This window comes from Diospyros lotus, chromosome 8 (genome assembly GCF_014633365.1).
Source record: "Diospyros lotus cultivar Yz01 chromosome 8, ASM1463336v1, whole genome shotgun sequence".
Lineage (NCBI taxonomy): Eukaryota > Viridiplantae > Streptophyta > Magnoliopsida > Ericales > Ebenaceae > Diospyros > Diospyros lotus.
The window spans coordinates 6069757-6092799 of NC_068345.1; the positions used below are offsets into that span (position 1 = coordinate 6069757).

The window sequence follows — 23043 nt, forward strand, 5'->3', positions numbered from 1 at the left end:
CCCTCATAGTGTCTGGACTTGGTGCTTCTGCTTTGTTTTGCTTATTGGTAGTTAAGATGCATGACTAGATTGCGTTAATGTCGGCAAATTGCTACATGAATCTTCAGAAATTTCACCCCCTATTTCTATTTATAGGTTGCATTTCATCTGGGAATTTAGATACATCAGACAGTTCTAAGCAGTGACTCTTAATCGTACCGAAGTCTGCTCTTTTCTTACCCATGTGCACATTGAATGAATTCATATAGATGCGCACTTAGAAGATGAAATTCCCAGTTATGTTGTGAGATAGCATCCGTTTGCAGGTATTACTTATTAGTGCCAGAAAAATATTCTCCTTGTTTTTACAGAGTATGACAGTGGAAGACAAACAGCTCCTGTACCTATGCGGTAAGGCTATGTTTCCTAATCTTGGATTATGATGCTTTTTATTTAATTTTCATTGGCATGCATTTCAAATAGATTATAATGAAGTAAGATTACTGTTAAAAGGCATGCCTACTGTTAGTTCTACTGTGATCTGTTCCAATGGCTATGGGTGAAATTTCTCAAGAAAACAGCAACCATGCCTTTTGCCTCGTGTTTAAATGCTGCCCAAGTTACTGTTTCTTTATGGGCATCTGAGATTATGTCCCTCATTGCATTAAACACAGCCATTGCAACTGTTTTTGGTTAGAAGGCATAGTCACTGAATTTCATCGTCTATTAGATCATTACACTTTGATGGAATGCTCGCAAGCTAGTAATACATGTGCCATTGATGTGTTTCACCATACGATTAATTGGATGCATTACACCATGGTTTTGGTGCTGCATTTGGCATGTAAAGATTTAAGCATTTCATCCACTGTTTGATCTGATATGATATGTGCTTTTGAAGATTTTTCCTTTTTTTAACTCCTAAGTAATAATTGTTGGTCCAACTATTTTTTTTTTTTTTGTTTTATGTTTTTTTTAAAAACCGCTAGTTAAAATTGCGACTTTATATTAACGTTATTAATAACTACTATTGGTTCAACCTGTGATTTTATATTAATGTAGAATTATTAAATAAGCGAGTATTATAAATTTAGAAATTTTTCATAACTAGATTTAGTTTAAAAAAATCAACTTTGGATTAGGAATATTTTGAAATATAAATATTCAAAATATAAAAATATTTCAAATATATTTTATTTTTTAAATATAAAAATAAATAGTGTCTTCACTAAAATACACATTGTTAGTTATACACTCCCATTAAATTTTTTTTCTATTTGTATTCAAAATATATACATTTAAGCAATATATCTCATTATTTGGTAAGCATATTTTTGCTTAAGGAATATTTTATGTATTTTTAAGTAGATAAATAACGAAATAACAAAAGACCTAATACTATAATGGATACATATGATTTTATGTCAAAATTAACTTCCATACTCAAACTAAAAATGACTTGGCAAAGTTTTCTAAATAACCTTTTAATGTGAACGTGTATGTTGAAAAAATAATTTTTTTATCTAAATATCAAAAATATATAAGACTGTGTTTTTTTTACTTTTTAATTTTCAGTTTTGAGTTTTGAATTCATTTTCAATTTTCTGTTTTAGTAGTCAGATTTTAAAAAATTGAAAACGCGTTCTCTTTATCATTTTAAAAAATTATTTTTCAAAACAGAAAATTAGAAAACGCGTTTTTTTTAAAATTTTGAAAATATTTTTTTAATAATATTTTATTCAATAAATTTGATTATTAAGTAAATTATAAATATTTAATATTAATATATTATTAAAAAAATATATACATTTTAAAGTCAATAAATTTTATAATATTTTTTTCATTACAATAATAAAATATGAATAAATAAATAAATAAATATGTTTTGAATTTTGAGTTTGTTTTGGATAAAAACACTCAAAATAATTTTTTTTTTATTTTTAGTTCTCTTTACAATTTTTTTTTTATTTTTAAAAACAGTAAAGAGAACGCGTTTTTAATATTTTAAAAAATTAAAAACTAAAATGACTTGAAAAGAGTAAAGAGAACATAACTTAATATTTTATATGAAAATAAATAAATCCTTTTAAAATAATAGTAATAACTTCATAAATCTGTTTTAATGGCATCAATTTAGTATATTTTTGATAAAAATGACAAAACATTTATACTAGTATCATTTGCATTAAAGTCTATGTTATCAAGTAACATTTTTATCACCGATTACACTAAAAATTTAGAAATGTGGCACTTTTAAGAAAATGACACTAAAAAGTGAGTAATTCTCATCATTTAGTGACGTTTTTATAAAATTAGAATTAGTGATATTTTTCAAGAAAATGACATTAAATAATATAGTCAATTATTTAAAAAATGAAATTATAAAATGGGTAACTTTCTAATGGCATGCCTAAGAAAACGCCTCTATAATTTTTTCAAAACATATAAAAAAATGTTTTCTTATCTAATTTATAAAATTTTATTTTTTATGAGTTTCTCTGAGAATATTTTTTCATAAAGATAAATATCATTTTTTCTGTAAATTATAAATATCATTTTTAAGGTCAGACCATGGATATATATTCTTTTAGCAAATTTATTTAATCAAATGTTCGGAAATATCTTATATCTATTTTTGAAAATATTAATAAGGATAATAATTTTAAAATTGTCAATTATGATATAAAACAGTAATTTCAAAACTATCAATTTAGCGTATGAAATAAAATCATAAAAGCAATTTTACCAATAATAATTTACAATAAGCTGGGGCTTTTCTTATAAACCAAAAATGTCAAAAGTTATTAAGATATACAATATTCAAATGATTAGATCATATAAATTAATATAATGAAAAATATAGATGAAATATGACGTATTTGTGTTTGCCATTAAATTGGATTTTGTACTATTTGATTTTACATTGAATCACAATCACGACAACTGATATCAAATTAAAATGATTTTAGACCCTAAGATTTTCTTCTTATATGGGTAGCTATTCAATGGGACAAGCATATAACGCATAAGATAAAAAATAAATAAAAAATTTGACGCCATTGTTTAAAGTAGTGGAGGGAATATATTGGTAAAAAAAATATTTGCCTAATAATCTTTGTATTACAAGTTAACAAGATAATGACTTACACTCTAGTTTAATGTCAGGCCTAAATTTAAAACCTCATATGCACATTTCACTAATAATTAATTAAATCACAAAAAATAACAACAAGGTTGTGCATGTTTCTTAGAAGATAATTGACCATATTATTAGAGATGTCATTGTCTTTTTTAGTATTTTAACTGTTGAGACATTTTTATTTTTTTAACTATGGTGCGAATAAATATAATAGCATCTAGGAGCATATTATTTGATGAAAAATGTTATTGATACACCTTTGTGTGCATCTTGGGCTACATAAAAGTGTACCAATGACAAAAAAGTCCTTCGTGAAGCGTATAGAGGCGCGTGAGGTGCATGTGAGGCAGAGCCAGTCCTAGGTGTTTTAGGGCCCTGGGCAAATTTTTTTTAAGTGTGCCATTTAGCAATGAAATTTTATTTTGATAAGATTTCTTTTATTAATTTTTTATACCCATATACATATACCTTAAAAAAAATTTGGGCCCCCCTCAATTGTGGGCCTTGGGCTGGACCCTGATAGCCCTAGGACAGGACCGGTTCTGATATGAGGTGAGGGATATTTTGATCATAATACTCTCTTATATAATTCAAGAGGTACAAAAAATCATGTATCTAAGCATTATTCTTATTTTATATTGATGTGATGAAATTCGCTATAGTAAATAAATGTGTTAGGAATTGTGCCAACGCTCCAATGGCTAGTCTTCAGTCTCCACTTGCCCTTGTGTGTTGTTTTTCCGGGTAAATGGCATAGGGATGCAAAGTGGGGAATTTGATGCGCTTGCGCTTCCCGCTTCCATCTTCCTCTTTCCAAATACAAAACCTAGCGTCTCTCTCTCTCCCCAACATCATGATGATGATGTCGAAGACGTTCAAAGGATCGAACGTGTTCCTGTCCCGGAGCCTGGTTCCGCCGGAGATCTTCGACACCCTTCACGACGCTCTCAAGCACAATGGCGCCGACGTTTTCCTCTGCTGCGACCCTTCCAGAAACGGCCCCAACGATTTCCATGTCATCTCCTCCAACCAACACGTAATCCCGCTCGTCCATCTGTTCCTTCAATTCTACTCCCTTCAATTCCAGTTATTTCAGTCCAATTTTCCAGTTCCAGTTTAATTTCCCATTAAGTTCTCTCTCTACAACTCGCGTTCTTTTTTCCTTGCAGGAAAAGTTCGACGATCTCCAGAAAAAGGGCTGTCGTTTGCTTGGTACCCTTCCAGTCTGCTCGCTGATTTTCTATATACTAGTGAACTTCTGTTTCGTTAAAGTGAATGTGTGTATGAGTTCTTAATATTGCAATAACCGATTTTAGCCGCTTGCAATTTTCGTATGTATGGGCTGGTTAGTCTAAAAAATCTCCATGGATTCCAGTCAATTGTTTTATTATTTAAGCTTGGGATATAATTTCTTATTCATATGGGTGGTCCTCTCTTGTCAATTTGGTGCAGAAACATAAATTAAAATGGACAACTGACTTTAGATGGGAATTTTAGTTGTCTGAGTGGACAACATTTTCATGTTATCACGGTATATGCGACCGTGATTCTGCAATTTGGTCATAGAAAAAAACAAGTTATTGATGTTCATATCTAAGACATTGAGTTTAATTTCTAATTATGAGTTCTCAGGTCCTCAATGCGTGCTTTCTTGTGCAAAAGAACACAGACCTCTTCCTACTCATGGGTTCTCTTGTTGCCTTGCATTGGATGGGGTCAAAGTACTGGCATCTGGTTTTGAGATGGATGAAAAGGTATTGGCTTGCATTGCATAAAATTTATTTTATGTTATTTCTGCTACCTTGGAAAATGCCTGGAAAAACATTCTGAAAATACGAGCAGAAGAACAGACAAGTTGGAAGTGTCAAAATATTTGTAAGATGATGTCTATGTCTATGTTTCTACAGTTTGTATATGTCTTGATAGCTACACCTCTCTTTGCATGAGGGGGCAAGTATGTACTTTGGAAGTAAATTTACCGTGCGCTATCTCATTATAACGTAGTCAATTTACCAAGTACAATATATACAATTTTGAATATGCATTAGGTTTCAAGCAAATAAGCCTCACAAGATTACAAATACATCAATATCTAATTCAAGTTTTCCAATTTCTGGGGTTCACCTCCTTGAATTGCCTTTCTTCAAAATCACTAATTATCATTTGTAAAAGGGATCATAACATGGGGGAAGTCCTTTGTGCAAAATGAATATACTCCATGTTTCCCTGAGACTAGTTCTTAGTCATGTTTGATGCACAATTTCCTTTTATTGTTTTTGTTATAACAAATTCACACAAAAAATATAACATTTCAGTTATATTCTTCAGCTCATTCAGTAATTTCATAAAATATATTGTTTAATATCTATTTCAGCTTAATTTAACTTAATATGTTAACATATTTATTCTACATGTTCCACTTTTGTTCATCCATGGAAGCAAAATAGACTTTGCAATAATATACCAATGAAGGAGTAGGGTGACTCAATACATGGAAGCTTTATTATTGGCATGAATAAAGTACTAATGGAAAAGGTTTTTTTCTATAAGTGAGAGATTCATAGAATACAAATCAAAGCTGAAACGGCTACAAGCCAATGCCAAGGCATACCCCAGACCGACAAAAAACTAGGGGCATGAACATAACAACGATCACCCACTGGGCCAAAAGAAGAAAAATAAGCTAAAAATAAGAAAAACATAGGAAGAAGCAAAATAAAAGACAATATGTACAGAAAATAAACAAAAGCCTGGAAGTGATCGAAAGCAACAGTCCATCACGGAAGAACAAGCCTGCTGACTGTCGTACTAATCACGAGCATGAAAACTGCAAACGAAGCGAGCCCCAACTGGAGAGGCAGCATCAAACACAAGGCACCGAAGGGATTGGCGCTGAACAAGATCACAAAAGCCAACCTTCAGCAACAAGCAAGCAGCAACTCAATGGGGAGGGAGAACTTGGGCCTATGCCAATGGACTCTGACGACCACATGAGCTAGAATACACTCTGAGCTAGAATACACTCTGACGACCACATGAGCCTATGCCAATGGACCCAGGGGCGCTGATCTTGGAAGTCCTTAAGAGCAGCCCTAACTGAAAAAATACTGTTCGCAGCTGGGAGCCAAGAATTCTCGTCTCGGCGTTGAACGTAGGGGAGACTAGGAAGGTGATTCCTAATAAGATCGTACGCCAGACAAGGGAAAAGGTCAGGCCAATTCCAAGAGCCATTCTCAATGAAATCAGAGACTTTGGCCAAGGTATGGATGCCTAATTGTCGAGGCAATTGGCGAGAGAAACGATTAATGAGTACACCCAAAGGGTGCCATTGATCATGCCAAAGGAACACGTTACGACCGTCCCCAATTTTGCACCCCACTCTAGGATGCACAACTCCCCTGAGCGAGAGCGTCTTCCTCCAGTACCATGGACAAGTGTACGACACTTTAAAGAGCCAGAAACACGCCCCCTTAACTCGATAGGTATGCACCCACTTCACCTAGAAAGACTCCCCATTGCCTGAGAGCAAATGCTAGATTAGCTTGGCGACAAGGGCTTGATTCCAGACAGAAAGGCTTGAGACCCAGACCCCCTTGCACCTTGGGGCAACATATCTCCTGCCAAGCCACTTTAGCTCTATGGGGGTTAGCGTTATCACCACTCCATAAGAAATTACGAATTTGATTGCTCAATCTCATGGATCACCTATTTCGGCAAAATAAACATAGATGCCCAATACACATAGATAGTGGAAAGAACATGATGAGCTAACTGAAGGCGACCCCCAAAGGACAGCAACCTACTCCGCCAAGAGCAAATCTTATTCTTAACCTGATCAATGATAGGCCGGCAATCCCCATAAGATAACTTGGTCGAAAGAAGAGGCATCCCTAAGTATCGCATAGGCAACACACCTCTCTGGAAACCCGCAACAGTCAAAATATTCTCCCTTAAGGACTCATCTCTACAAGAGACGAAGCAACTGCTTTTTAAGGCATTGGCCTTGAGGCCAAACAAACTAGAAAATCTCTCCAAGCAAGATTTCAAGATACCCATCGAAGCAGGATCGCCATGGGAGAACAAAAGGAGATCGTCTGCAAACATGAGCATCACTAGCCGAGTCTGCTCACATTTCTAGTGAAACTGAAAATCTGGAGACCTTGTCTGGTGGCTAACAATGCCATGCAGGATCTGCATCACAAGGACGAAGAGATAAGGAGATAGAGGGTCCCCTTGCCTAAGGTCTCGACCACCAGGGAAGAATCCGTTTAACTACCCATTGATTTTAACTACCCGTTTAACTTTACTAGTTACCCATCCGTTTAACTGCCCACTGATTTATGTTCATACTTAGTGTTTGTAATTTGTTATGAAAACACTGTAGTAAAGTTTTGTGCCTTTAGAATCTTAGGAATTTGGATTGCAATACAATTGTATGGTGCTTGGCTGGCTAGGAGAAAGCTTCAAGAAAATGGAGTGAAACACTGAATTTGAGACAGCTTCAGTGTTCTGGCCAAGGATTTGCACTTTAATACGTGATTGAACATATTATTATTCTGTTGAAAAGAAAAGTTAAAGATCTACAACCTTGTGTTCCCTGAAGATTTCAAAATTCTAATATCTTCTAGGTTAGAGATGGTTACATAGATATTATGAATGATCTTGGACTTTGTACAACAATTTGTTTTATGCTTTTTTTGAAGTTTGGGAGTTACACTTGTCTGTATAAAGGAAGATGTCTAAGGCATATCTTGCATTTGGTAATTGGTCATCACCAAAAACTAATTCATATAGAGTTTTACAAAGATCATCAAACTACATGTGATGCGGTCACCAATCAAGACTCGGCCCAAGGCTGACCCAACTAAATCGGAATAGTATCACCAAAATAGTAGTGCCATAATGTTATTTTAATACTTCTTAAGTTTTAGAATTCTACTTGATTTAGGATTCTATTTTATATTTCTACTTGATTTAGGATTCTATTTCATGTTTCTACTTGATTTAGGATTCTACTTCATGTTTGATTAGAATTTTATTTTTATTAGGATTCTAGTTGACTTTTATTTAGGATTTATTTCTATTAGAATTTTAGTTGGATTTTGTTTTTCAAATATTAGATGGATTTGGATTAGCCAAACACTATAAATATACCTAGGATCTAGAGATTGTAATCAAGTTTTTCTTAATCAAATTTCAACAACCTATTTGGGTTTTCTTAGCAAAACAGTCTTGTTTTTGCGTCTTCTTGAAAGCCAAGCTTCGGCCATTGAAGTTTGCTCTTTCAAGTGTTTATTTTGGTGTGTTTTCTTCACACTCGCGCTACACGCTGCGTCAGGTGGTATCAAAGCGGTTAATCAACCAATCAGATGGCCAATCTTGAAGGTAACGGTAGCAACCAGCCTCGTGACGATGATTAGGGGTTGTCCGCAGTTTGGAGAGCAATCGAAGAACAGCGGGAAGTAACTCGTACTATCCAGCAACGATTGGAGCAACATAGCAACCAATTGGGTACCTTACTACGAGTTGATGATGACAGGAACCTGAATAATGGGGTGAATCAAGCCGGAGCGGGAAGACCACCCATTAATCATGTCCTTGTTAATCCTAGAAGACCAATGATTGAAGATAGCGATGAAGAGGATGATTTTGGTCGAGCAATAGCTAACCCTGGTGGTAGAGGGGTTAGGAGGAATGCGCATCAGCACAACCACTGGGGCAATGATGAGTATAAACTAAAAGTTGATATTCCCACCTTTAGTGGAGATCTTGATATTGAGGGGTTCCTGGATTGGATCACTAAGGTTGACCGTTTTTTCGAATACATGGAGATCCCAGATGAACGACAAGTAAAGTTAGTGGCTTACAGATTGAAGGGCGGTGCATCTGTTTGGTGGGAGTGATTAAGAGAAACGAGATCGAGGGAAGGCCGACAACCAATTCAGACATGGAGACGAATGAAACAACTGTTAAGAGGTAGGTTTTTGCCGTCTGACTATGAACAATATATGTTTGAAGCTTATCAAAGATGTGCACAGGGAATGAAGAGTGTGAATGAATATACCTCTGAGTTTTTACGATTAGCGGAGAGAAACCAATTGTCAGAAAGTGACAATCAACAAGCAGCTCGTTACTTGAATGGATTGAAGCCTGCTATTCATGATAAAATTGGGGTTCAGATGGTTCTGAGTGTGCAAGAAGCAAGGAACTTAGCTTTAAAGGCTGAGTTAATGTTGAGTGAGAGATCTCGTAATGACAACTATCGTCGGTATAGTGGGAATGGAAATAAACAATCAGCTTTTGATAAAGGCAAGTCGGTTCAAGGAGCGCAACCCTCAAATCCACCCCATACAATCAACCCTAATAAGGCTACAATGGGGGGAAACATTCGAGGTACTACTTCTAATCTTCCAATATCCCCTAATCCTTATGCAAAGCCTATTCTTTTAAAATGTTTCAAGTGCAATGAGGTTGGGCATCGATCTAGTGATTGTCTAAGGAGGAAAACAGTTAACATTGTAGAAAAGGAAGAGGAAGTATATTGCGGGCTTGATGGGGAGGATGACGAAGAAGATTATGGACATGGGCAATATATTTGTGTAGTGAGGAAGTTAATGCTATCTCAAAAGAATGAAGATACTACTCAACGGCATAAGCTTTTTCGCACAAGGTGTACGGTGAAAGGAAAAATCTTTGAGTTGATTATTGATAGTGGAAGTCAGGAGAACATTATAGAAAGAGACGTGGTGGCAAAGATGCAGTTAACTCCTGAAAAACATCCAAGCCCTTACATGATTGGATGAATCAAAGAAGTTGGTGGCATACATGTGGATGAACGTTGCAGGGTGCCTTTCTCTATTGGTAAGTACTCCGACGAAGTCTATTGTGATATTGTTGATATGGATGCTTGCCATATTTTATTTGGGAGGCCTTGGCAATTTGATGTGGATGCTACGCACTCGGGTAGGAAGAACACATATCAGCTTGAGAAAGAAGGTGTGCGTTATACTTTGTTACCCATAGTGGAAAAGAATCAAACCAAAGCTTCTAAAGTGGAGCTTGATTTCGAAGATTATGTTGTCCCAGCAACCTTAACGTTTGCAAACTCAGGTCTGATTTATGTTGCTAACATGATAGAAACTCCAAGGTTATCGACTCATACTGGGGTATTTTCTAGTCCCGATGGCTCAAGCATTGCTTCGCAACCCAATGATGGTGGTGTTTCCTCTGATTGACTTGCTACTGTAAACGAGATGGAGGTCATGGTAGCAAATCCTTCTACAGTTTATTCAAGATCTGGCATGGTTGAATCGAAGGCAATAAGATCTACTAGATTAGAGAAGCGCTCAAGATGGAAGGTTCAACGTCCTCAATCTAACAGTAATAATGCAATGGAGGCAGAAGGCAACAAACATGGCGATGATTGGACCCATGCCAATGTTGATATGGCTAAGAAGGGGAGGAATGTCTTTGCTCATGTTCCCTTAGCAGAAAAGTTCAAGCGGTTCAGGAAGATGTCAAGCAAAAGTTACACAAATAAGAAATACAAGGCGACAACTGACAAGCATAGGAAGCACAAGGTATTTGAGGTTGGAGATGAAGTCATGATATTCTTGAAGAATGAACAAATTCCAGCAGGAAAGCAGAACAAGTTCAAGCCAAAGAAGTATGGTCCTTACAAGATTCAAAGAAGACCAATGACAATGCTTATGTGGTGGATTTGCCTAATCATATGGGTATTTCTAAACATTCAAAGTGGCTAATCTCTCTTCGTACTTATCGGATGTGGATTTGTCCAAACAGGATCAAAATTCGAGGTCGAATTTTTTTTCAAGTGAAGGTGAATGATGCGGTCACCAATCAAGACTCGGTCCAAGGCTGACCCAACTAAACCGGAATAGTATCACCAAAATAGTAGTGCCATAATGTTATTTTAATACTTCTTAAGTTTTAGAATTCTACTTGATTTAGGATTCTATTTTATATTTCTACTTGATTTAGGATTCTATTTCATGTTTCTACTTGATTTAGGATTCTACTTCATGTTTGATTAGAATTTTATTTTTATTAGGATTCTAGTTGACTTTTATTTAGGATTTATTTCTATTAGAATTTTAGTTGGATTTTGTTTTCCAAATATTAGATGGATTTGGATTAGCCAAACACTATAAATATACCTAGGATCTAGAGATTGTAATCAGGTTTTTCTTAATCAAATTTCAACAACCTATTTGGGTTTTCTTAGCAAAACAGTCTTGTTTTTGCGTCTTCTTGAAAGCCAAGTTTCGGCCATTGAAGTTTGCTCTTTCAAGTGTTTATTTTGGTGTGTTTTCTTCACACTCGCGCTATACGCTGCGTCAACATGCCAGGCTTGTAGGTAGGATAAGGGACAAGCACAATGCTTGGGGCTCTCCTGTGCTTGCGTAGGGGTAGGTAGCACTACTTTACATATTTACTTGTCCTGCATCAGGAATTTATCATCTTGTATAAGGGGCTGATGCCTATAAATAATCCACTTGCTTGTAAACTAATTGATACTTGCCACATAAAAGAGCTATATTTCAGCATACTCTGTGTGTGTGCACGTGCGCGTGTTCGTGCGTGTGTCTTTTCTTTTAGTTATTCTTTGAGGCTCCCTTCCTAGTTAAGGGGAATACACTTATTGGTAAATATATAGTAAATTGACTTAGACTTGTCTTGAGTAATTTGGGTTCCTAAAGTCACTTAGATTGGGGCCTAATGTCACAAACCCAAATGTGATAATGTAATCCGCTCTCTAATTCAATATGAATTAGAGAGGTCGGTCAGGAATCTTAGAAGAAGATGAAGAAGGTAAGAGAGATTAGAAAGGGAGGAAGAAGAGAGAGAGAGAGAACAGAGAGAAGATGACAGAGAAAGGATAGAATTCGTTTATGATATTTTGTGCCGTTACAAGTTGAGTCTAGGGTATATAAATCTCTAGCAAGGGTGTTGCCATAGCAGATCCCACCCCCAATAACCAACTCTTTTGTCTTTTTTTCCAGACCCTTTTACACGTGGACCTCCCCTTAAAATATCCTATCCCCTTGTAGCTGTAATATCCAAACTAATACCAATGCATAAAGTAAATAAAACATAACAATATAACATAAAGGAAATGATTAAGAAGCAGTTCAAATTTGCCAATAAACGGTCGATGTCGCGCCAAGACCATAATGTGTGACAATTGCCCCTCCCTTGAAACATTTATTGTCCTCAAGAAATGCCGAGGAGGTTGGCTGCCCTTGGGAATCGCTGAAGGAGGCTTGGCAAATATTTCGAGGTGCTACTCCCCTTGTCCTCGTCTTGCCACTTGACAAGTACCTGAATAAGAGGGACCCCATGGTTATGGATCACCCTCCGATCCAATATTGCTTCTAGTTCTTCTGCCCTTTTCTTTTCCTTAGACAATGATGGTAGCTCGGGATTGACTTGCTCCTTTCCTGATGACTTTTTAGGAGAGACACATGGAAGATGGGATGCATTTAGGATCCTTCTGGGAGTTGCAACTGGTAGGCTACCTTTCCAACCTTAGCTATGATAGGGAACGAACCAAAATACTGGGGGGTTAGCTTAGTAACCGATCCTTGAGTAATGGACTTCAAATGGGGTTGCCTCAGCCTCAAATAAACCTTCTCCCCAACCTCCAATTCTCTGTCACTTCTCCTCAAGTCTGCATATTGCTTTATTCTATTTTGGGCCGAGTCAATTCCTGTTTGAGCTGTCTAAGTACCTCCCTCCTTTGCTGCAAATACTCTTCTATTGAGGCAGCTGTAGCCTGCCCTCCGATGGTTGGTAACCACCATTTCTTAGAGTATAACCACCAGTTCCTTGTGATCCCACAGCCAGTCCTTGTATGGGTTCCTGCACCCTCTCATCCCCTTCATAACTATCCACCACTTCCTTACACCACTCCGGTACTATCATGGTAATGGCTGCCAAATTCTCATCCTCTTGACACCTTGAGAGGGCATCTGCTGCCACATTCTCCTTGCCCTTCCGATATTGTATTGAATAATCCAATCCCATTAATTTAGCCATCCCCTTCTTTTGTAGTTGAGTTTGCAATTTTTGTTGTAACAAAAATTTCAAACTCTCATGATCTACCTTAATTATAAATTTCCCTCATTCCAAGTAATGACGCCATTTATCCACTGCCATCAAAACTGCTAAGAATTCATTTTCATATATACTTAGGCCCATATGTCTACCACTTAGAGCTTGGCTTAAGAAGGCTAAGGGTCTTCCTTTCTGGGACAATACCGCCCCAATGCCACTCCCACAAGCATCTATTTCTACCACAAATGGTTGGCTAAAGTCGAGTAGCCCCAAAACTAGAACCTTACCCACTGCCTTCTTTAACTTTTCAAAGGATGTCTCAGCCTCCTGCCCCTAACTAAAGCTTCCCTTTTTTAAGAGATCTGTTAGAGGTTTACTTATGGTCCCATATCCTTTAACAAATCGACGATAATAGCCCATTAGCCCAAGGAATCCTCTCAAGGCCCTCACTATGGTGGGTTTGGGCCAAGCCAACATGGCTTCCACTTTTTAGGGTCTGTGCTAACCCTTGCCCCAGAAATTAAATGCCCTAAATACTTCACTTGATTCTGTTGAAATGCATATTTTGACTTTTTGATGAAAAGTTAGTTAGCTCTAAGCACCTCAAGGGTGGTTTTAAGATGAGATATATGTTGGTCCAAGGTGGGGTTATATGCAAGGATGTCATCAAAGAACACCAGGACAAATTTCCTTAGGTAAGGCTAAAAAATCTGGTTCATTAGGGATTGAAATATAGTTGGGGCATTGGTGAGCCCGAATGGCATCACCAAAAATTCAAAATGGCTGTGGTGTGTCCTAAAAGCGGTTTTATGGACATCTTTGAGCTTCATTTTGATATGATGGTAGTCGGACCTAAGGTCAAGTCCTCTACTAAGGGTATAGGGAATTTATCTTTAATGGTCAAGGTATTCAATTTACGGTAGTCAATACAAAAACGTCAAGATCTATCTTTCTTTTTAACTAGGAGGATTGGCGAGGCAAAAGGGCTTTGGCTATGTCTTATAAAAGATTGGTTTAACATATCCTTCACCATCTTTTCAATTTCGGTTTTCTGGGTTGGGGAGTACCTATAGGACCTGATGTTGATGGGTTCAGCATTAGGCTTCAGGTTTAAGGAGTGATCAAAGGTTTGGGTAGGAGGTGAGGTTGTGGGTTCAACAAATAAGTCCTTGTAATTATCCAACAGTTCATCAATTAGGTGCTGAGAATGTACTTGGTCAAGCTTTCGGGGCTGAGATGTGACTATCAAGTGCACCTCCCCTTGCAGCTCTTTCTCGAGCCCTCCCTCCATTGTCATAAGTGAACCTTCCCCCACAGCCACCAATAAGAACAATTGGGACAATTGACACCATTTGTTCTCGAGCATTTTGTGCAATTTTTTTCCCGAAATCATCTTGCAGGATCTTGCTTCCCTTTCCCCAATTAGTGTCATTTTCCTTCCTCCCTTGTCAAAGGAAACCTTCATTCTATTGAAGTCAAAATTGATGGGGCTTACCCCCCCAACACCACATCACATCCCCCTAATTGTAGTAGCCTTAAATCCGCCTCAAATTTCTCTCCTTGCATCTCCCACGTAAACTCGTGGCCTACTGATTTGCTAAGCACCCTATTGCTATTTGCTACTATTACACTTAGGGGTTGAGTTCCCTGAAGCAGGCATTTTAGCCTCTTAGTTGTCCCTTCATCAAGGAAGCTATGTGTGCTTCCACTATCTATTAGGATCAATAAGTTATGATTCTTCATACTCCCTGCTACCTTAATTATCTTGTTGTTAGTCATTCTTTTGAGTGCATGCAATGAAATTTCTCCATTGTTTTCTTCTTTTGATTCACCACTCTCTACTACTTCCTCTTTTGACCTCTTAGCTTCATCCTCCTCTTCTCCTTCCAGTAATAAAATTTGCCTCCTACATTGATGCCCGAATTGGTACTTATCCCCACATCTAAAACAAAGGTAGGCCAATCTTCTTTGCTCTCTTAATTACTCCCCATAAGGCACTGTGTTAGGCCTTGTCCCCTGTTTCGTACTTCCTCTACTCTTGCCAACTTCTCTGTTAACATACTTGACTCCCCCATTGGCTGATCCCACCGTTAACCCCTTGTGTTGTTGCCTATGCTTTTTCATAAGTGCTTCTACAATCATTTCTTGTAACCTTGCATTTTCAGCCGCTTGTTCTACGGTTTGGGGCCTAATTATCTTTACCATTGGCCTTATGTCCTTGCTAAGCCCACTCAAGAAGCTTGATACGAAATAAGCTTCAGTAAGGTGTGGGTTTTCTTGAGTCATATAGGACTTCAATTCCTCAAATCTCTTTAAGTACATTTCTACACTTCCAGCTTGTTTTAGCTTGTTGAACTCCTCAATGGTGTCTACCCTATTTCTTTCTCCAAATCTTTCACATAATTTGGCCACAAACTCATCCCAGGTGAATTCGTTCTACATGCTTACACACCCCTGGAACCAGGCATCAACAACCTCATTAAAGTAGGTTGCAGCGAGTGTTACTCGCTACCTCACTGGTATATTGTTCCACACGAAGACCCTCTCACATTTCCTTATCCACCACCGGGGGTTGACCCCCTCGAAGATAGGAATTTCCATTTGGGGCATGGTGAACCCCGGGTGTTGCCCATTAAGTGCCGCTGAGTACCGATTAGGCCATAATCCTGGCACCTCAGCGGCCACCTAGGCCGATTTTTAGAACACTGGGAAGGAGTGGTTGGACGCATGAAACGCTTGGGCTGATTATGGCCTAATCGACCGTGACGCAGCGCGTAGCGCGAGTGTGAAGAAAACACACCAAAATAAACCCTTGAAAGAACAAACTTCAATGGCAGAAACTTGGCTTTTATGAAAATGCAAAACAAGATTGTTTTGCTAAGAAAACCCAAATATGTTACTTAAATTTGTATTTAGAAAAACTTGATTACAAACTCTAGATCCTAGGCATATTTATAGTATTTTGGCTAATCCAAATTCATCTAATATTTGTAAACAAAATCCAAGTAAAATTCTAGTAGAAATAAATCCTAAGTAAAAGTTAACTAGAATTCTAATAAAAAAAAAATCTTAATCAAATATAAAGTAGAATCCTAAATCAAGTAGAAACATGAAGTAAAATCCTAAATCAAGTAGAAACATGAAGTAAAATCCTAAATCAAGTAGAATCATGAAATAGAATCCTAAATCATATGAAGTATTAAAATACTATTTTGGCGATACTGTTCCGATTTGGTTGGGTTGGCTTTGGGTCGAGTCTTGATTGGTGATCGCATCATTCACCTCCACTTGAGAAAAAATTTGACCTCGAATTTTGATTCGGGTAGGACAAATCCACGTCTGGTAAGTACAAAGAGAGATTAGCCACATTGAATGTTTGGAAATACCCATATGATTAGGCAAATCCACAACATAAGCATTATCATTGATCTTCTTTGTAATCTTGTAAGGATCATACTTCTTTGGCTTGAGCTTGTTCTGTTGTCCTGCTGGAATCCGTTCCTTTTTCAAGAATATCATGACTTCATCTCGAATCTCAAATACCTTGTGCTTCCTATGCTTGTCAGCTATCGCCTTGTACTTCTTATTTGTGCAACTTTTGCTTGGCATCTTCTTGAACCGCTTGAACTTTTTTGCTAAGAGAGCATGAGCAAAGACACTCCTCCCCCTCTTAGGCTTATCTTCGTTGGCATGGATCCAATCATCGCCATGTTTGTTGCCTTCTGCCTCCATTGTATTATTACTGTTAGATTGAGGACGTTGAACATTCCATCTTGAGCGCTTCTCTAATCTGGTAGATCTTATCACAAGTCCTCCAGTTTCATTAGCTTTCTTGATTTTGACTCCTCAACAGCTTCCGAATTCATTTGTAGATTTTTCTTGCCTAGAGAAGCATTCTTTTGCAACTGTTTCGAATAAATGCTTATTCCATGACTACCAACAGTCTCTCAATCACTTAAAATATTGATGTTTGAATCTTCCTCTAGTCTAAGCACTTGATCAGCTATAGCAACAACTGTTACAGCATTCTTAGTTTCGGAATCTAATTTCAGATTAATATCAAAAGCAGTTGCACTACCTGAGTTGACTAGCCTGGGAGATCCAACACCCTTGTCCACAAAGAGACCTTTGTGACCATCTTGCTTCTGCAATCGCAAAGGTGAATATGTTCCTATTGCCTTCGATTCAACCATGCCAGAGCTTGAATAAATTGTAGAAGGATTTGCTACCATGGTCTCCATCTTCTTTACAGTCGCAAGCCAATCAGAAAAAACATCACCATCCTTGGATTGCAAAATAATGCCTGAGCCCTCGGGACTGGAAAATACCCCAGTATGAGTCAATAACCTTAGAGTTTCTGTCATGTTAGCAGCATAAATCTGACTTGAGTTTGCAAACGTTGAGGTTGTTGGGACAACATAATGTTCAAGATCAAGCTCCAAACTCATCGAAAAGCCATTCTTTCGTTTATACTCATTGTTTCCCCAATGGTTGTGTTGCTACGCATTCCTCCTAACCCCTTTACGACTAGGGTTGACTATCATACGACTAAGATCATTCTCATTGTCGCGATTAATGAGGATAGAATTAATGGTTGGTCTTCCCAGTTTAATGTAGCCGGCTTGATTCACGCCATTAGTTCGGTTCTGATTATCCTTAACTCGTTGTAAAACGCCCAATTGGTTGCTGATTCGCTCCAATTGCTGCTGCATTGTACGAGTTATTTTTCGTTGTTCTTCGATTGCTCTCCAAACCGCGGGCAGCCCCTGATCATCGTCATGAGACTACTGTTACTTTCAAGATTGACTATCTGATTGGTTGATGAACCGCTCTAATACCACCTGACGCAGTGTGTAGCACGAGTATAAAGAAAACACACCAAAATAAACCCTTGAAAGAACAAATTTCAATGGCTGAACCTTGGCTTTCAAGAAGACGTAAAAACAAGATTATTTTGCTAAGAAAACCCAAATAAGATACTTAAATTTGTATTGAGAAAAACTTAATTACAAACTCTAGATCTTAGGCATATTTATAGTATTTGGCTAATCCAAATCCATCTAATATTTGTAAACAAAATCCAACTAAAATTCTAATAGAAATAAATCATAAGTAAAAGTCAATTAGAATTCTAATAAAAATAAAACCTTAATCAAACATGAAGTAGAATCCTAAATTAAGTAGAAACATGAAGTAGAATCCTAAATCATATGAAGTATTAAAATACTATTCTGACGCTACTATTCTGGTGATATTGTTTCGATTTGGTTGGGTTGGCCTTGGGCTGAGTCTTGATTAGTGACTGCATCAGACCGCACAATCCATTTTGTATGCTAGGTGTTAACCTAGATCTCACCCTTTATATGATCACTCAAACACTCAAATGAAATCTCTCCTTAATTCGCAAATGACCAGCAATCAGAAAACAAATCAAGAACCACACAACACACAAGAATTTACCTTGGTTCGGTCTCAAAGAAGACTTACATCCAGTTTGGCTTTCGCCCCTAATTTCTCCACTATCTTGAATGTTAATACAAGATTACAAAGCACTCAAACTCAACTCTCACCTAGCCCATAAACCTGAAAGCTATATAGAGTTGATACAAGAAAAATATACACTCTTTCTCACTGCTCAATCTTATCCCAAGACAGATCACTAATCCGAGAAAGAAAGCCACCCCTAAAAGCCTTCCCCTCCGCCTTTATATATAAGAAACTAAACAGAGAAAAGCCTCCTGACCGACTGCCCAAAACTGGCAATTACAACCAACTTGGTCAGCCCTAGAAAAATAATAAAAACCTTCTAGAAACACAGCAGAAACATTACATGAAAAATATCCCTATCATTACAAGCCCTAATCTAGAACAAATGCTTTAACAAATTCTCCACCCATTTGACTTGATTAGGCTTCTCCCAAATCCAACAAACTTCAGTTTCCTGCTTGCCCCAGCTGAAGAATCTTCAAACAATGATGAAGCTTGGCTGTTGGAACTGATTTTGTAAACATATCTGCTGCATTATTTTCACCTGCCACTTTGGATAAGAAAACGGATTTATTTTCAATCATTTCTCTTATAAAATGAAATCTAACATCTATGTGCTTTGTCCTTTCATGGTGAGCCTTATTTTTAGATAAATGTATGGCACTTTGACTGTCACATAGCAAGGTTGCTTTAACATCTAAACCTAGGAGTTCACTAACTAAACCCTTAAGCCATATAGCCTCTTTAAAAGCTTCCGAAAGGGCTATATATTCTGCCTCGGTTGTAAACAAAGCTACAACATGTTGGAGACTTGATTTCCAACTAATTGTAGAGTTCCATAATCTAAATATCCAACAAGATGTGGACCTCCTCTTGTCTATATCAGCAGCATAATCTGCATCTGAATAACCTAGAATACTAGGTTGAACTCCTACCTTAGCACCACCATATGGTAGGACATGATTTAGGGTTCCAGCTAGATATTTAAGCATCCATTTCACTGCATTCCACTGAACTTTCCCTGGATTTGCCATAAACCGGCTCACAACACTCATAGGATGAGCTAAATTTGGCCGAGTACATACCATACTATACATTAGGCTTCCTACCGCACTAGAGTATGGGATATGGCTCATTTCCTTCCTATCTTCCTCACTTTTAGGGGACTGGTCTAAAGACAATTTAAAATGAGGTGCAAAAGGCACACCAACTGCCTTTGCATTTGACATTTTAAACTTGGATAAAACCTTGGCTAAATAGGACTTTTGAGATAGGTGTATCTTCCTATGTTGAGTGTCTCTAGAAATTTCTATTCCTAGAATTTTTCTAGCTTCACCTAATTCTTTCATTTCAAATTCAGCTTTTAATCTTTGTTTTAAAAGCTGGATTTCTTGATGGGATTGACTTGCAATGAGCATGTCATCCACATATAGGAGTAAATACACTGAAATGTTAGGGGAAACATGCTTATAATACACACAACTATCATAGGAACTTCTCAAATACCCTTGGTTAATCATAACTGTGTCAAATTTTCGGTACCATTGCCTTGGGGACTGCTTAAGTCCATATAAGGACTTCTTAAGCAAACATACCTTCTCCACCTCTCCTTTAGCTTCAAAACCCTTAGGTTGATCCATTAGAATCTTCTCTTCTAAGTCCCCATGGAGGAAAGCAGTGGTAACATCCATCTGCTCTAAAATCAGATTTAAGTGGGCTGTTATGGCTAAAAGAACCCTTATAGATGTATGCCTCACAACAGGAGAGAAAACTTCATTAAAATCAATACCTTGAACTTGGGTAAACCCCCTAGCAACTAGCCTAGCCTTGTACCTAGGTTTAGGGTTCATTCCTACCCCTTCCTTGATTTTAAACAGCCACTTGCAGCCTACTATGCGCTGCCCCTTTGGTTTTTCAACCAATTCCCAAGTCTGATTCTTATTTAAAGAATCTATTTTAGACTTCATGGCTTCTTGCCATTTTCCAGCATCCTTAGAAGACATTGCCTCTTCAAAAGTGAGAGGTTCTTCCCTTCCTATTTCGATTGCACTGGTAAATGCATAAGCTACCAGATTAGAATAACCGAATCTCTTGGGAGGTTTTCGGACCCTAGGTTGCCTATCCCTAGCAACACTATATCTGTCCAAATTTGGTTTATCACCTAAGCTGGAATCTGCATCACTGTCTTCCTCATCTTCATCATGATGGGAAGGTTTTGGGGCTTGATCAATAGTCTGATCATTTTCAAGGTTACTTTCTTGAAACTCGTATGCAGTTTCAGATTGTTCTGGGGTATCTTTTGGGCTAACACCTGTGATTTCAACTTGGACAGCTTCTTTATCCTTTTCTAGACTATGCTGAGATTTAAGGTTGCTAAACTTAATGGTAGAAGACTCATCAAATGTCACATCTCTTGTGATTATAGTCCTAGGACCATCTAACTCTAGATTCCAGAGCTTATAACCCTTAACACCTAAGGGATAACTTATAAATAGGCATTTCTTGGCTCTTGGCTCTAGTTTCCCTTGTTTCACATGGGCGTATGCTAAACATCCAATGATTTTAAGGTGTGATAGGCTCGGTTTGTGTTCTGTCCACATTTCATATGGAGTTTGGAAGTTAATGGCTGTAGAGGGTGATCTATTAATGATATGGGCTGCTGTAGACAGCCTCACCCCGAAATGCTTTTGGCAAATTTGCATGAAAGAGCATACATCTTACTCTCTCTAGCAAGGTGCGGTTCATCCTCTCAGCCAACCCGTTTTATTTAGGGTTTTCGGGGGTTGTTAAATGTCTAACTATGCCTCCCTCCTTACACATTTGATCAAAGTCCCTATTGCAAAACTCTAGCCCATTATCAGTCCTAATAACTTTTACTTTTCTGCTAACTTGATTTTCTACCATTTTCCTCCAAGTCTTAAAGGATTCAAAGGTATTATCCTTAGACTTTAGAACATATACCCAAAGCATTTTTGAGAAATCGTCTATAATGGATAGGAAGTATCAGGAGCCCCCATGAGTCATGGTTTGAGCTGGGCCCCATAGGTCTGAATGAATGTAATCTAGGGGTGCCTTTGATGAGTGGATGGCTGTTTTGCTAAATTTAATCTTGGCTGCCTTCCCATAAATGCAGGATTCAGATTTGCCTAGGTCTAGGGACTGACCTATCTCTAATATCCCTTGTTTGGCAAGTTCCTTGAGCCCTTGCTCACTAACATGTGACATCCTTAGATGCCACAACTTTGCCTTATCATGAGAATTAAAACTTACACTGGCAGCTTCACCACTTAGAGTGGTTGCCTGTAGAAAATAAATTCCATTTCTTAAAGCAGCCTTCATGCATACTAGGGAGCCTTTATGTATTTTAATTACTCCACCCTTACCCTTGTATTTATATCCGCATCTATTCAATTCCCCAAGAGAAACCAAGTTTCTCTTAAGTTTTGGGACATACCTTACTGCAGTGAGGGTTCTATGTGTCCCATCATGCATATTTAATTTCACATCTCCTACCCCTTGGACCTTACATTCAAAATCATTTCCTAACAGAACCTTTCCCCCATTAATTTCCTTGAAGTTTTGGATCCATTGCTTTCTAGGAGTCATATGGAAAGAACAGCCTGAGTCCAAGACCCAATCTTGGCTATCATAATTGTCACTAACAGTTAGTGCATCAGCACTATCATAACCGGTATCACATACATTTACCCCGCCATCAGATTTTTCCTTTTCGGCGTAGTCCTTCTTCCTCTTAGGATAATGCCTCTTAATGTGACCCTCTTGTTGACAATAATAGCACTTAATTGGCCCTTTTCCATTCTTAGATTTAGATCTCGATTTACCTTTGTTCTTAGAGTCTTTCTTAGGATTTCTAGACCTTGCAGTTAGAGCATCTGCTGGAGATGATTTACCATCCATCTTTATCCTCAAATCTTTAGAATTTAAAGCTCCTATAACATCTTCTAAAGATAGTTTATCCCTACCATGCTGAAGAATATCTACAAAATTTTCATAGGACTTGGGTAAAGAATATAGGAGAACTAAGGCTTTGTCTTCTTCTTCATACTTAACATCTATGTTCTCTAGGTCTAAACATAGCTTGTTAAAGTCATCTAAATGATCCTGGAGTTTCTGGTTTTCATGCATCTTGAAATTAAAAAACCTGGCTTTGAGAAATAACCGGTTGGAGAGGGTCTTCTTGAGGTATAGATCCTCCAATTTCTTCCAAACTTCTGCCATAGACTTTAGCCTAGATACCTCCCTGAGCACTTTATCTCCAAGGCTCAGAATAAGAAGGCTATAGGCCTTCTTCTTAATCTGCACCCGTGCCTCACTCTGTTCTGCGGTTAGGGCTTGAAGTT

General features: G+C 37.6%; 1 protein-coding gene across 3 annotated transcripts in view; it reads left to right on the plus strand.

The window, feature by feature from the left end:
- The first annotated feature begins 3814 nt into the window (after positions 1 to 3814).
- LOC127808852 (uncharacterized) overlaps positions 3815 to 23043 on the plus strand; it is a 61390-nt gene continuing 42161 nt past the window's right edge. For all 3 annotated transcript variants that reach the window (XR_008024988.1, XR_008024989.1, XM_052347517.1), the window contains exons 1-3: positions 3815 to 4154; positions 4288 to 4330; positions 4751 to 4872. Coding sequence is in view for 1 of the 3 variants with exons in the window: in XM_052347517.1 (XP_052203477.1) it covers positions 3897 to 4154; positions 4288 to 4330; positions 4751 to 4872 (423 nt within the window). In the remaining 2 variants the exon portion in view is untranslated. The remainder of the gene's footprint in view (positions 4155 to 4287; positions 4331 to 4750; positions 4873 to 23043) is intronic.